Genomic DNA, 14,767 nt, shown 5'->3' with positions numbered 1-14,767 from the left:
GCCCCCCCTCAATTTTTGAAAATTATTTTTCTAACCCCAAATTTTTATATTTTTTATAATTTTACCCCTAAATTTTATTAATAATTATGTTTTTGACCCAAATTTGTAAGTTTTTTTTCAATAATGCCCCTCCTAAAAAATATTTCTCAAATTTGCCCCCCCTTGATTGAAATCCTAGATCCGTCACTGTTTGAACGTAAGAATAAAAAATAGCAAAAGAAAACAATCTTATATGGGAAGTGTTTGTTGATCCCTATTTGTGTCGTACATTTTGCACCCCATGATTTTGACACACCTAGTCATCCGTTGATTAGTGTTTTTGAGAAAAACCTACAACATTAAATCTCCATTTTATGGACCATGATTTCAGTGTCGAGATTTTGACATGAAGATGACAGTGTCACTAACAGTGGCGGACCCAGGAGTACCCTTTGGGGTGCCTGACCCCCCTTCCAGCCCAAAAATTTGGGCAAAAAATTTTAATTTTAATTTTTTTTACTTTAATTTTTTTTTGCCCCACCACTTTTTTAATTCTGGGTCCGCCATTGATCACTAATGAGAATACTTATATCGTTGATGACGATGAGTAATATGCAACTTAAAGTTTCTCTAGAGATATATGGTCAATGTCATGCACCAACGGTTAATACCATACTCTAGTTGCAAAAATATTGTGTATCCACACACACCTGAACCAAGGACATGTCACATACGCATTGTTTTATAAAACTATTTTCTAGGAAAAATAGAAAAGTGAAACGGGCAATGAAGTAGAAATTATAGTAACTCTTGAGCCAATCCTTATTGTTTAATCTACAAACTTTATGAACTAGACAGGGTTATAATTTATACCACGTGAAGTTTCTTGAGTTGGCATACTTTGAAGCTTAAGATAGTTGTGTTTACTAATGATTCGATAGAGTTGATCGTTTGTTTGAGTTATACGTACGAGAGATAGAAAGCGAGAGAACCGTCGAAACTAAGATTCATTGAGAGAGTTAAAATTTATCATTGATTTTATAATTTCAAAAATATTTCACATCTTGAAAAAACTGTGTCAATGCTAAAGATAATTGGTTTTATTGAATTTTTTTTTTTAAAATACAATGACTTCGGCATATTTGACTGTGGTTGATCAAAATTGATTGCAGTTAACCGTAGTCAACTTCGGTTGGTCAAATAGATCGAATTGATGACTTAAAAAAATCAATAATATCAATTGTGATCAATTGCGGTCAGATATATTTAGGTTAGTTAAAATGTATTAGTTTGAAAAGTATTAGACGGTTAAGTAAAGTTGTACAAATTTTAATTTTTTACACATATAAATTAAATTAGACTAAGTATTAATGATTAAAATTCGCGTTGTGTCATTGTGGCCCCAATGTGGTTTGTCGTAGTGTGTATCCCAACTGTATGATGAGAGTCTCTAGGATATCTGAATGCAAGCTGTAAGATTTTTTTTCTCTCCGTACAACCCGATCACCCTCTACCATGGACCCTCAATCGCATTTTTAGCTTGACCTTCCTTTCTGTGGGACGTCCCCCTGACGGTCCTTGGCACTTATGGTGCTTTCAGCTGCTCTGGCAATGGCTGCTTCGGATGATAATGACCTCGAGGAGGTCCGGACCCATTCCGTCCCCCTGACGTTTAAGTAAAGTTGTACAAATTTTAATTTTTTACACATATAAATTAAATTAGACTAAGTATTAATGATTAAAATTCGCGTTGTGTCATTGTGGCCCCAATGTGGTTTGTCGTAGTGTGTATCCCAACACAATGTGGTTTGTCGTAGTGTGTATCCCAACTGTATGAGAGTCTCTAGGATATCTGAATGCAAGCTGTAAGATTTTTTTCTCTCCGTACAATCCGATCACCCTCTACCATGGACCCTCAATCGCACTTTTAGCTTGACCTTCCTTTCTGTGGGACGTCCCCCTGACGGTCCTTGGCACTTACGGTGCTTTCAGCTGCTCTGGCGATGGCTGCTTCGAATGATAATGACCTCGAGGAGGTCCGGACCCATTCCGTCTTTGTCTCCTCTTCTGCCCCCCCCCCCCCCCCAGCAACCCCGCTCCCAGCTCCTACCAGCAGTACTCTAACTCATATGTGCTTTTGGCTAAGCCTCTTGATAGAAGGCCGATCGGCCGGAGCCTTCTCTCGGCGGTCCTGAGCAAGGTGTGGAAAACGGAAAGTTCGTGGACCATCTCAGAACTTACCCCGGGGATCTTCAAAATCCTCTTCAAACTTCGACGTGACAGGGACCTAATACTAGGGAAGGCGCCTTGGACTGTCAAAGGCACCCAGCTCTTGGTCATCCTCTGGCCGGAGCACCTCACCCTGGAAGAGATCAGTTTTGACTCATGTCCCTTCTGGATCAGGCTTGTAGGCCTCACCCCAGCCTCTATGAATAAACAAAACCTCACCAGGTTCGCAGCTTTCTTTAGCGAGGTGATTGAATGCAATGTGCAGCCGAACGACCGTTTCAACCCTTCTGTCCGGTTTAAAGTCAACGTCCCCATCTCCAAACCCCTTTTTCCCAATTTTTTCCTTGACCGGGGGAACTTGGCGTCACTTTGGATCAGGCCAAGTTTGAGAACCTCGGCCTGTTTTGCTTCAAATGCGAAATTCTAGGTCATGGCCAAACAGACTGCCTCAGACGAGCAGACTCCATCATCTCTAAAGAAGGCTTCCCCCCGGTCCCGGCCTACGGAGACTGGCTTCACGCTTCTTCAGAGACTCCCACCTAATTCTCCGGCGGGGGTCGACGACTAAGCACCGGAGCCAGACCATCACAACCAAGCAGCCTGCCTACTGAGTCGCTAGCGATGGAAGCCACGCGCGAAAATCCGACCGTTGGAAACATCCAGACCGGGAAACGCACTCATCCATTTGGCTGAGTATCAGGAAGAAACACCAGCTGCGCCAAACAAGACTCATTCCTGGCGAAGAAGAAATCAACCCTGGGGTTTTCCTCATTGGCTCGCCCCCATCGATCGTCCCCAAAAGCTGGCCACTCTGCCTCAGTCTAGAGTATATGCTAACCCTAATTTGCCTCTTAGGCCTCGGCCCCCTAAAGCCCAATTGACCGCTGGACCCTCTCAAAGCCCCAACCATTTGGTCCAAGATTCTGCCGAGGCCGGTCTTGGTCTTGTGGCGGTACCTAAAGCTTTTCCCCAAGATGGGCCCCCTCCACAAAAGACCTCTACACTGGGCCCTGATGTAAGGTCCCTAGCTCAGGCCCTGTGTGTCTCCCTGAGTGGTGCGACATCCCTCTCCACCAAAGTGTCGAAGCGCAGATATTCAGATGCCTTAAGCTCCCCCCTGGCTCATCTTCCTCACCCCCCAGTCGCGCCAAGAAACCAAAACAACTTGCTCGTCTCAAGTCCTCGGTTAGCCCTCAACTGCTTCTCACTTCGACCCCGGATTTTTCCTCCAGCAAGGATGTGTCCCTGGCCACCCCTCTATTAGAATTGGCACCCTCGTCGGCGGAGGGTGACCGGTCACAATGATCGGCGTTCTCTGGAACGTCCAAGGGATTGGCAACCCTTGGACGGTGACGACCCTCCGATCCCACATCGCAACACACAACCCCGACTTTCTCTTCCTCTCTGAGACAAAGCTCACCAAGCGAAGGGCGGAGAGGTTTCATCTGGCATTTGGTTTCAGTGGTTGCTTTGCGGTGGATCGGGTGGGGCTCAACGGAGGATTGGCCCTCCTCTGGAAAGACTCGATTAATATTAGAGTTAGAACTTTCACAAGATTCCACATTGAGACGAGTGTTGTGGAACATGACAGTAAACAATGGCGTTTTTTGGGGGGTCTATGGCAACCCCGATGTCTCCTAGAGGAATTGCACTTGGGACCTCATCAAACGTGTAGCTGGGCTTGAGGAAGGCCCTCTTCTCTGCGGTGGCGATTTCAACGAGGTTCTCCTTTCTTCTGAGAAAAGAGGGGGTTGTCCCAAAACCCCGGCTCATATGGCGGCTTTCCGTAACACTCTAGATGAGTGCTCCCTTGAAGACCTCATGTTTTCCGGAGACCCCTTCACTTGGCGGCGCCCTTCCAAGGCCGGGGTCACTCTCGAACGGCTTGACCGCTGTGTGGCCAACCCAGAGTGGGTTAACCTCTTTCCCATAGCGGTTGTTCATCACCTTGAGTTCGAAAATTTGGATCATAGGCCCCTGCTCCTTCTCACCGGCTCAGAGACTTTCCTCAGCCCAGCAACTCCGAGAGGCAGAGCTAGACGCTTCATGTTCGAAGAATCTTGGAGTGGAGACCCATAGTGTGAAAAGATTGTGGCCAATTCTTGGTCCTCGGATTTCCACATCGCCTCCAAGAGATGCGCGGCAGCCCTCTCGCGTTGGGGTCCTCACAAATTCCATACCATGACCAGGGATATACGAAGGCAGCGTAAGATCATTGAGGAGCTAAACTCCTCCTTAACCTCGTTCGACCAAGAGGCGCTCTGGAGAGAGGAGAAGAAGCTCAATGTTCTTCTAGAAAAAAAGGCAATTACTGGAAACAAAGGAGTCGTGCGTGGCTGAAAAACGGAGACTGCAATACGCGTTTCTTCCATCGGAAAGCATCCATCCAAAGGAAGAAAAATCGTATTACTGGCCTTTTCGACAACGACAACAAGTGGACGGAAAATCCATACGGTAATGAAGGTATCATCTCGTCTTATTTTGAAGATATTTTCACTTCTTCCCGTCCTTCGCCTTTGAACATTTTTTATACAGTTCAGTGTATAGAGCCTTCAATAGACGAGCACACTAACTTAGCCCTCACCCGCCCGTTCACGGAAGACGAAGTTAAGGCAGCTTTCCTTGATATCGACCCGCACAAAGCACCGGGGAGAGATGGGCTGCCGGGTCTTTTCTTTCATAAATACTGGAGCACGGTGGGAGCTAGTGTTACGGAGGTTTGTTTGGGCGTTCTCAACCGGGGGCAAAGCTTCGGGTCTCTCAACGACACCGTCATTGCCCTTATTCCGAAGACCAAAGAGCCTAAGAAAGTTCAAGATTTTCGACCTATCAGCTTGTGCAACGTCGTATACAAGCCATCTCTAAATGCATCACCTCTCGTCTCCGTCTCACCATGACCAAAGCCATCTCGTATAACCAAAGCGCTTTCGTCGGTGGTCGCCAAATCTTCGGCAACGTTATCATAGGAGTGGAAGGAGCCCACACCATGAAACGTGGACGCTTCGGGAACGGGAAATGCGGCGCTCTTAAGTTGGATATGTCCAAGGCTTTCGACCGTGTTGAATGGGACTATCTAGAAGCAGTGATGAGACGGCTTGGCTACATCGAAGTTTGGATAGAACTTATTATGAGATGCGTTCGATCAGTGCGTTTCTCCTTTAGACTCAACGGGCAGCTAAAAGGGAACATCATTCCTCGGCGGGGAATTAGGCTGGGAGACCCTCTATCCCTTTTCCTGTTCCTTTTCTGCTCCGAAGGGTTATCGGCCCTTTTTCGGAGAGCAGAAAATATTGGAGCTATCAATGGGTTACGTTTCGGAAGCCCCGGGGTCCTTGTCTCTCATCTCTTTTTCGCGGACGACAGTTTGATTTTCTTCACGGCTAATCCGACCGAGTGTGAGGAAGTCAAAAGATGTCTCGAGACCTACGTTAAAGCCTCTGGCCAAGTAATCAACTTCGACAAATCGGTGGTGAGCTTCGGGAAAAAAGTCAAAGAAGATATGAGGAAGCAAGTGGCCGATTCCCTTAGAGTGAAAGTCACCGAGTCCCATGACAGATATTTGGGTCTCCCGATGGCGGTAGGGCGAAGTAAGGCCGAAGTCTTCGGTTACATCAAGGAACGAGTTTGGACGAAGATTCGAAGCTGGAAAGGGAATTTCTTCTCCGCAGCCGGGAAAGAAGTCATTATAGAAGCCGTTATTCAAGCTATTCAAGCTACGTGATGAGTTGCTTCAAATTGCCTAAGAAGTTGATCAACGACATCCACAAAATGGCAGCCAACTTGAGTTTGGGTTTGGAGTCGTTGGGATAAACTCTGTGTGAGGAAAGAAGAAGGAGGTTTGGGTTTCCGGAACCTCGAGTTTTTCAACAAAGCGCTCTTAGCCAAAAGCATTTGGAGAGTCCTCCGCTTTCCAGGTTCCTTGGCTGCTCGTGTCCTCAAGGCGAGCTACTTCCCGAACGGCTGCATCCTCGAGGCCACCTCCTCTAGCAATGCCTCGAGCCTATAGAATGGCCTCATTTGGGGCCGTGATGTTGTCCTCAAAGGCTCCAAATGGAGAGTCGGCTCCGGGACGGATATTGATGCCAAAACAGGGAGATGGATCCCTCGTCCCCATGATTTCGTCGTCCGAGATAGCTCCCGTGTTCCCAATGGCACACCGGTCTCTTACTTCAAACTCCCGAGTGGTGATTGGGATGAGGGCCTTCTCCGAGCCTCCTTTCAAGAGGACGATGTTCTCGAAATCTTGAAAATCCCTTGGAGCTCTTTTGGCTCCAAGGATGCGATCTGTTGGCATTTCTCCAAGGGCGGCGAGCTTTCGGTTAGGAGCGCTTACCGGGTGGCCTATGAATCTCACCTCAGAGAGGGTAGCTCGAACCCTCATGCCATGGAGGATTGGTGGAGAGCGGTTTGGAGCCTCAAAATCCCCCCTAAATCCCGCACCTTTTTCTGGAAACTCTGTAAGGGCTGGATCCCCACCTCAGCCACCTTGGCCGCAAGGGGTATGGACGTTGACCCGACCTGCCCTCGATGCCGTTGTGACCGAGAAACTCCATTTCACGCGATCTGGAGCTGCAAGGACAGTACGCAGTGTTGGAAGGCAGCTGGCTGGTGGTCGTTTGTCAAATCAGCTTTCCACGGAGATATAATCGGCTTTCTTATGGACATAAAGGCCTCTCTCCCCAGGTCGGAATTCGAAAATTTCGCTATGCTCGCTTGGCAGTCATGTAATAGAAGAAACGCTCGCATCCACGACGGCTGGGTTGACCTTCCGGCAGACACTGTCAACAAAGCGTTGCACTACTTGGAAGACTATAGAAGTTGTCATCGCCTTGACCAACCAAGCCCCCCCTCACCGGCCCCTGTCATCCTCAGCGTGGACGCTGCGTTCACACCGGACTTCCTCAAATGCGGCTTTGGAGGCGTTTTCAGAACGGCGGCAGGTCGGGTCCTTAGCACTTTCTTCGTTCCTTTCAACAGACCTCTCAGTCCTCTGGTGGGCGAAGCTATGGCTCTCTCATGGGGCCTTAAGTTGGCCCTGGATCTCGGATACCACATCCTCCATGCACAGCCGGACAACGTGACGGTGGTCTCCCACATCAAGACTAACGCCAACACTCTAGCCGATGTAGGCATTGTGCTTGATGAAATCCTGCTGCTAATCACTCGCTTCCGTTCTTTTGATATTTCTCACCTTCCTCGAGGATGTAATGCCATTGCGCACTCTCTTGCTAAGTATGATTTACGTTTCGATGATTTTGTGGTGTGGAAGGACTGTTTCCCACCGGATATTATGTACCTTGCGAATGCCGATTTGACTGTTCCTTAATGAAGTCTAAGAGACTTTCTTTCAAAAAAAAAAAATTAATGATTAAAATTCCCAAATAGATTAGAAAATAGAGTATAAATTATTTGATTAAATGTTTATTATTTTTAGTATAATTGATCTTTTTTTTAAGAATACAAGTCAGCCAACACATGGACTAAAAAGTAACCCATTTCTGCCACGTGTAAGACAATAATTGGGTGGTTATCTTTGCTTGGTGAGGAGATCGGACCGTAGACCGTTGTGGCAAAAACAAAATGAAAATCTCTCGTTACAAAGGAATGATTTGGAAGTGTGGTTGTCATTGTTACACACCATACTCTCCCAAAGCCACTACTAATACTTTCCTCATCTCTCTCTCTCTCCCAAAAACAATGGCAGCTATGCAGTCTCTTGCTCTTTCCTCTCCAATCTCGCACCATCTTCACCAGCCACGCTCTATCTCAGGTAATTAATATTAATTACTGTTGTTGGATACACTGTGATAGTGTTTTGGGGAAATTTCTCCAAGCTGTTTTTCTTTCCCGAGAAAATTGCGCGCGAAAGTAGTAGTCTTGGCCCTTAATAGCCACTTGATACATATCCTTTTTTTTTTTTTTTTTTTTTTTTTTTGTGCTAGAAATTTCCTGGACTATTTTCTATCATAATAAATCTGTGCTTTCATAGGATTTAAGAGAGAGAGTGTCGCTGTAGAATCATAAAATGGGCACTTGCCGCAGTTCTGTGTTGTAGTAGTATTATTTTTATTTTGTAAATAATACGGTATTGTAAATTTGTAATCACTGTGATGTTCTTAGAAGTTAGAGGCAAATATGCTTTGCCTGTCATGTTTCAAATATAATTTGGAAAATATCAACCTCTTTATTGAAATGCTGAATTCATACAATGTATTTTAGAGATCACAATCATCTACTTAATTTTAAGCTTTTATTTTATTAAAAAATTAAGTATGTTTTACTAATCGTTAGCTCTTTGGATTGATTTTAATATATGCAAAAAGACAGTTTTTAACCATTGGTAAATTAACACTATAAAAGTCGGCCAATTTGTTATTAAAGCATAAATCTTTAAAGAATATATTGTGGGGAGACCTAAACACAGAGAGAGAGAGAGACAGAGGGAGAGAGGCAATTTGAATCATAATTTCCCAAAAAAAAAAAAGCAATGGGCTTTATTAATACACAAGTCATTAAATGGAAACCAAATGAAACTGTCATAACCTTGCTTATTAACATGGTGTTTATACAACAGGCATTAAGCTATCATGTTGCACAGCAACAACAACAATCCAAGGAAGCTCACAATCCACATTCACCAACGGCCATCAACCACTTCTGCGACTACAACCACCTCGCATCAGCGGGGCCCGAAAAAGCCCGAGCCCGACAACAACGATAGTAACGGCGACGATGGTGAAGCCGACGATCCAGTTCATCCAAGGGACGGACGAGCAAACGATACCGGACGTGAGGCTGACCAAGTCCCGCGACGGGACGAACGGGATGGCCATCTTCAAGTTCGAACAGCCCTCGGTTTTCGACTCGTCCGGCGAGGTCGGCGACATCACGGGGTTTTACATGATCGACGAGGAAGGAGTTCTTCAGTCCGTCGATGTCAGCGCAAAGTTCGTCAACGGAAAACCCGCCGGGATCGAGGCTAAGTACATCATGAGGAACCCCAGAGACTGGGACAGGTTCATGAGGTTCATGGAGAGGTACTCTGACGCCAATGGCTTGCAGTTCATCAAGAAATAATGATCAGAGATTTTGTTTTCATGTCATCTATATATGTGCTTGGTTGGTTTGTTTCTAATGTATGTAACTTGTAACTACTTCTTTTTTTTTTCCATGTCTATTTTATTTCTCCAATTTTGCTTCACCTTGTTGTGACCATGATGTGAATGAGAGTATAGAATGCAGGGGAAAAGTTGCTCCAAAAAAGGCTTGTTATCTGTACTAGTGCCCTTGAATTATTTTTGGAGGAGTTGACACGTTGTCGGTATTCGCTATATCTGTATCGGTATTTTAATTCTTGCAAAGATGGTGCCCGAGAAGTTATAAACTTACATTCTGAATCCGTACTTTAGTGATGTGAGACTCTCACACATGTCGATCTCATACTTGACAATTTAAGAGTCAATTTACACCGTAACATATCATACACTTTCGACACTGACGTCCACAATTATGAATGGGCACTCTTACTTGTTTTAGATCGCCCTTTTGTAACATGGGTAGAGGGGATAGTTTTGACACGAATTGTCGTTAGGTATAATTCGTCTCTAAAAGCTAGTTATTAAAGAGAGGGCGTTCGAAATATGATATACTCACATTCTTTTTTATTCTAAGTCTTAATATTACCGATTCTTTAGTGTCAATCCCATATTTGACGATTTGAGATAATTAAGTTCGTAACAAACTATTATGCTAAAACGGACTACATGTATTAGCGGACTATCGTGCCCTCTCTTGGATAATTGTTTTTCTCCCGGACTATAATTCTCTGGCGACATGTACAAAGTAAGCGCATTTTAAAATTAAACTGCATTTATCTTCCAACATGTTAAACAGCAAAGAGCAAACAAAAGATATTAGAGAAACAAATGGAGATGAGTGTTTCATTAAATTGATTAAATGTTAAAAAAAAGCCTAAAATGCTGATACACAACCAATAATACCAAACTAAAACTCTTAATCCCAATTCTTGAATCAAACCACGTATCGAATTTGAGCCAACAATGACAACTTGTAGTAAAAAGTCAATACAACTTTGACAATTAAAAAAAAAAAAGCCAAACGAAACAGAACATCACTTATTTTTCCAAGTGACAGAGATCGGACTTCTGACTGTATAACCCATTCCACCACCACTCCCAGAGCTGACCCAAGTCAAATGCCCTTCCGCGTGGTGGCTCTGACTCTTCTTCTTCTTCATGGAAACCATCCATATCTTGAACCTTAAAACCTGACCCACCTTCTTGAAAGTCAACCTCCTCGGCTTCACTCTCACCCGAACCCCTTCCGGCGCCTCAACCCGGGCCGTGTACACCGACCCGGCCCGGCCCACGTTCGTCACGGCCCGCCAGAAAACCTTCCCCCGACCACCGCCGCCTTTAAACATCGCCGAAATCGAAGGGTAGTTCAGACTGAACCCGGGCCTCCGCCGGAGAATCTCGCCGCAGCTCACATTCTTGTGAGTCACGGCACGCACTTCTTCGCCGGAGTACCCCAACGTGCAGAGATGCGCGACGTAGTCGCTGGGGCTTATGTCGTAGACCAGCCCGGGGTCGAGAGCCTCGGCCGGGCTGACGTGGCCGGAGCCGATAGCGAAGGCTCCGGCGGGTTTGTCTCCGTCCACGATGGGTTGTCCGGATCGGCGGCCCGTTTGGGATGCAGTGGTCATCAGCGCCGACTTCACCGCCGCGGGGCTCCATTTCCGGTGAGCGGCGCGGAGGAGCGCCGCCGCGCCGCTGACGTGCGGGCACGACATCGACGTACCCGACATCACCGTGAAGCTCACTCTCCTGCGATCCTCGGGCAGCCCCGTGGGCCCGAGGTTCAGCGGCCACGCCGCCACGATGTTGACACCTGGCGCGATCAGGTCCGGTTTCAAGATCGACGGGTTCGAGAAGCTCGGTCCCCGACCGGAAAACTCTGCCACCGCCGGAGCTGAGGCTGCTCCGATTACGGTGCCGCCGAACTCGATCCTCGCCCGAGGGGAAGCGGAGGAGTTGATGTAGGATTTGAGTTTGACGGCCTCGTCGAAGCCGACGAGCGTGGCGGGAAGGACGTGGACGTCGACCGAGTCTTCTTCGAGGTTGACCTCCGTGTTGGTCAACACCATGGCTAACCCACCGGCTTCTTTCACCACCTGTCCTTTCTCCGACCGGCCGTTCACGCCTCTGTCGCAAACCACCATCTTCCCGGCGACCTTCACTCTTTCCAGCGAGCCGCTGAGGCAGAACCGGCCTTGACCCTCTTCAGCAGAAGCGTAGAAGAGCTCGAGCTCGCCGGACCGCCGTGACTTCCGGTTCCCGGGGTACATAGACTCGCCGTAAAGCTTCTCTCCGTTCCCCAACCGAACGACGGCCGGGAATCTCCGGTCCATAGTCCCCGCCCCGACGGTGAGGATCCACGGGGCTTCGTTCGCGACGGAGCTCTCGGCGGGGCCGTTGTTCCCCGCGGCGCAGACCACGGAGACGCCGCGCTCCACGGCCCGGAAGCTTCCGATGGCGATGGTGTCGGCAAACAGCGGCGTCGGAAACCCGCCGAGCGAGAGCGACAGAACGTCGACCCCGTCGGAGATCGCCGCGTCCATCGCCGCCACGATGTCGGAGCCGTAGCAGCCCGTGGACCAGCACACCTTGTAGACCGCCACGTGGGCCATCGGAGCCACCCCGCGGGCCACCCCGACGGCGTTCCCCAGCACCCCCGCGGGCCCCACCGCCGCCCCCGCCGCCGTCGACGCCGTGTGGCTCCCGTGGCCGTGCGAGTCCCGCGCCGACTCGTACTCGGGCCCGCCCGACGAACCCGCCGCCGCCGCCGCGTGGCCTCTCATGAAGAATCTCGCGCCGACGAGCTTGTTGTTGCAGGGCGTGCCAGGCTGGCAGATCCCTCTCCACGCGGGCGGGGGAGCTGGCATTCCTCGGTCGTGGAAGCTCGGGCTCTCGGGCCACACTCCGGTGTCGAGGACTCCGACCACGGTTCCGCGGCCGAGGCGGGCTTTTTGCAGCCACGGGTTTCGGGTCGTCGTCCCCGTCGGGTTGTTTAGGCCCAAGAACTCGTACGAGTACGTCGTTTGCGTTTGGTACTTCGAGTCGGGCCGAACGGCGACGACTCCCGGGAGGGCTCGGAGCTGTGCGAGCTCGGGCTCGGTAAGGCGGGCCGCGAAGCCTTCCATGGCGGCCTCGTAGGAGTAGAGAATTCGAGAGTCTTGTTGTTCTTCTTCTTCGTTGTCGTTGTCGTTGGAGAGGATTGATTGGCGGAGAAACGAGGCGTGCCATTCGGGCTTTGAGGAGAAAGAAGTGAAGTGGTCCGGGTCGAGTTGGACGATGTAGGTCTGGTGGGTGGTGGTGGTTGTTGCTTGGAGTGCAAGGAAGTGAAGGAAAGCGAGGGAAATGAAGAGTTTGAATCTGGAGTCCATCGAGACTACTGTGGGTCGGTGTCGTCGAATGATTGTTGTGATGTGACTCTTTGGGCATGGTTTTCTGTGGTGGAATTGTTGGGGTATTTGAAGAAGAAGAAGAACAGAGTTCAAAAGGTTTGGTTTTGGGAAACATTTTCTGTTTCTGAGAGAGAGAGAGAGATACGAGTGTGAAACTCGTGAAATTTGAGAGCTCTCAGTCACGGGATTAGTAATTTGTTGAGAGAGAGAGAGAGAGAGAGAGTTAGGATTCTCTCGGAGGAGAAGAGCTTTGGTTGCTCTAATATGCTTCACGAGATGTTCTTGGCTTAGCCTTTAAGATTTAACGCATCTCCACTATGTGACCGTTATACATGAAAAAAAATACATTTAATGAACAAAAAGTTGAAATTTTTGTGAAGCTTGAACATATCGATGTTCGGTATTTAGGTATGTCTGACTCTGACCAGTTTTTTTTTTTCATAAATTAATGTGGAATATGTACAACGGAAAATATAAATCGTAATAAACAGAAAATAAATCAGGGTATACATGGATGGATTTAGTTAGAGTCTAACTTTAAGCTCCCTAAGCCTAGGGTGTTCTATAAAATTTATTTATGTAATTTCAGAAAACAGTATACAACAACCATATGTTAAAAAAATAAAACCACAACAGATCAGATATTTTGAATTGGTAATAACAATTTAACACTACACCTGTCATCCAAATTACATTAATTCATAAAATTAGTTTAAGTTTACGAGTTCAAGTCATTAGTGGGATAAAATTAGCTTAAAAGTAATATGCAGCCACCATAAATTAAATTTCAAGTCTCGTCATGGAAAATATATAAATTTTCCGTTGATGCAAAAAAGAACTGTCTTAAGCGAAGGCACTTTGAAGTTTGAACTTTGAATTTGGTTTTGTAAGACAATAATCAAAACGAATTATCGGGTGCACGTGAAATCTCAGTGTGTCTGACGATAACATGTCTAGTTCTACTGAATTGTTTTCTCTGACTAATATCGCTACTATTTTGAGATCATGATCGGTTTACCCAAAAAAAAAAGAATATCCATATCGCTCATTACCTATAAATTAGTCCTAGGATATAAAGAGGAGAGATAATGTCACAAATATTAGTACCCACTCTCTTAAAATTTTAATTAATTTTTCAATTTCTCTCTATTTTCTAATTTTGAAAGAAACGGCCACAGAAATGTAATTTTTTAAGAGATTAATTCTCTCTCTTGAGTTTAGTAATAGAAATGTCAAATTTTAAGTTTATCTTATCTAGTAAAAAAGAAAAAAATTAATTAAGGGTGTTTTTTGATAGGCAAGATTTATGGCGTCATTGTATAGAGAGCCTCACTGCTCCTTGTTGTTTCGATTGCTTTTATAGAGATGAGTTTGAAGATCATGGGGTGATCAGACCCATGTTTTAATAGTTATTTTGTAACTAATCGTGGGGTGATCAGACCCATGTTTTAGTAGTTATTTTAGTAGTTTTAGAGTTATTGATAGAGCTCGATAATATAACTTCTTTTTATTGAGGTAATTCTGGAACCGTATTTTAGGGCGATTATATGAATTATAATGTGACTAATTTTTCTTAGTTTGAATAGTTTTTGACTTGTCAGCTTTTTTTCTCTCCTTAGAAGACTTTGCTCATGAGCTATTCGTTTTTCATTTTAATGTCTTCGAGCCTATTTTGCTCTGACCTTTTGCGACTACCTGGTCATAAAGTCCAACTATTTTTTTGAGGTTGGAACATCCGCTAATCTTGCAAGCAAAGCTTAGGTTTTCGAACACGATTATAATCATGATCGAGCTATTATTTTCTAAATTAGTAAAACAATTTTCGTGAAATTCCATATCATCACTCAGTCGAACCGCTAGAAGTCTAAGCCTATTTACTTTGTATTTTCTTCAATTTTTCTACACCAAAAGGAACTTGCTTTACACCAAATAAACTTCTGTTCTTAAGACAAGAAATATACTAAGCCGAAAATAGAGCCTAGATATATAAGCCAAAGTGTAGGCATTGATTGCAAATGTGAGATGTGCATTTATGAAGACGCTCTGTGTTTGGCTTGCATGCATGGCTTCTTC

At 46.1% G+C, this 14,767-nt stretch overlaps 4 protein-coding genes across 4 annotated transcripts; 3 read left to right on the top strand and 1 right to left on the bottom strand.

The window, feature by feature from the left end:
* Positions 1-3,509: 3,509 nt before the first annotated feature.
* LOC149388228 (uncharacterized) lies at positions 3,510-4,287 on the top strand. Its single transcript, XM_089622377.1, has 2 exons — positions 3,510-3,746; positions 3,850-4,287. The coding sequence occupies exons 1-2, from the start codon at positions 3,510-3,512 to the stop codon at positions 4,285-4,287; spliced, it is 675 nt and encodes a 224-aa protein (XP_089478503.1).
* Positions 4,288-6,592: 2,305 nt separating this feature from the next.
* LOC149388227 (uncharacterized) lies at positions 6,593-7,534 on the top strand. Its single transcript, XM_089622376.1, has one exon. It carries the CDS (start codon positions 6,593-6,595, stop codon positions 7,532-7,534), a length of 942 nt encoding a protein of 313 aa, XP_089478502.1.
* Positions 7,535-7,795: 261 nt separating this feature from the next.
* Positions 7,796-9,539, top strand: PSB28 (photosystem II reaction center PSB28 protein). The gene is made up of 2 exons (XM_089621748.1): positions 7,796-7,978; positions 8,783-9,539. Exons 1-2 carry the CDS (start codon positions 7,813-7,815, stop codon positions 9,283-9,285), a joined length of 669 nt encoding a protein of 222 aa, XP_089477874.1. The 5' UTR covers positions 7,796-7,812; the 3' UTR covers positions 9,286-9,539.
* Positions 9,540-10,150: 611 nt separating this feature from the next.
* On the bottom strand, positions 10,151-12,897 carry SDD1 (Subtilase family protein). The gene has a single exon (XM_089623896.1). The coding sequence runs from the start codon at positions 12,671-12,673 to the stop codon at positions 10,340-10,342; it is 2,334 nt and encodes a 777-aa protein (XP_089480022.1). The 5' UTR covers positions 12,674-12,897; the 3' UTR covers positions 10,151-10,339.
* Between the last annotated feature and the right edge of the window lie 1,870 nt (positions 12,898-14,767).

This window comes from Urtica dioica, chromosome 8, assembly GCF_054948205.1.
Source record: "Urtica dioica subsp. dioica isolate 48M chromosome 8, U.dioica_male_clone48M_v1_H2, whole genome shotgun sequence".
NCBI lineage: Eukaryota > Viridiplantae > Streptophyta > Magnoliopsida > Rosales > Urticaceae > Urtica > Urtica dioica.
This window is presented reverse-complemented; position numbering and strand designations above follow the sequence as displayed.

Coding starts and splice junctions, on each gene's coding strand:
- LOC149388228 (XM_089622377.1), top strand. CDS start 3,510: ATGATCGGCGTTCTCTGGAACGTCCAAGGGATTGGCAACCCTTGGACG. Junction 3,747..3,849: donor AAGACTCGATTAATATTAGA/GTTAGAACTTTC, acceptor GATGTCTCCTAG/AGGAATTGCACTTGGGACCT.
- LOC149388227 (XM_089622376.1), top strand. CDS start 6,593: ATGGAGGATTGGTGGAGAGCGGTTTGGAGCCTCAAAATCCCCCCTAAA.
- PSB28 (XM_089621748.1), top strand. CDS start 7,813: ATGATTTGGAAGTGTGGTTGTCATTGTTACACACCATACTCTCCCAAA. Junction 7,979..8,782: donor CCAGCCACGCTCTATCTCAG/GTAATTAATATT, acceptor TTTATACAACAG/GCATTAAGCTATCATGTTGC.
- SDD1 (XM_089623896.1), bottom strand. CDS start 12,673: ATGGACTCCAGATTCAAACTCTTCATTTCCCTCGCTTTCCTTCACTTC.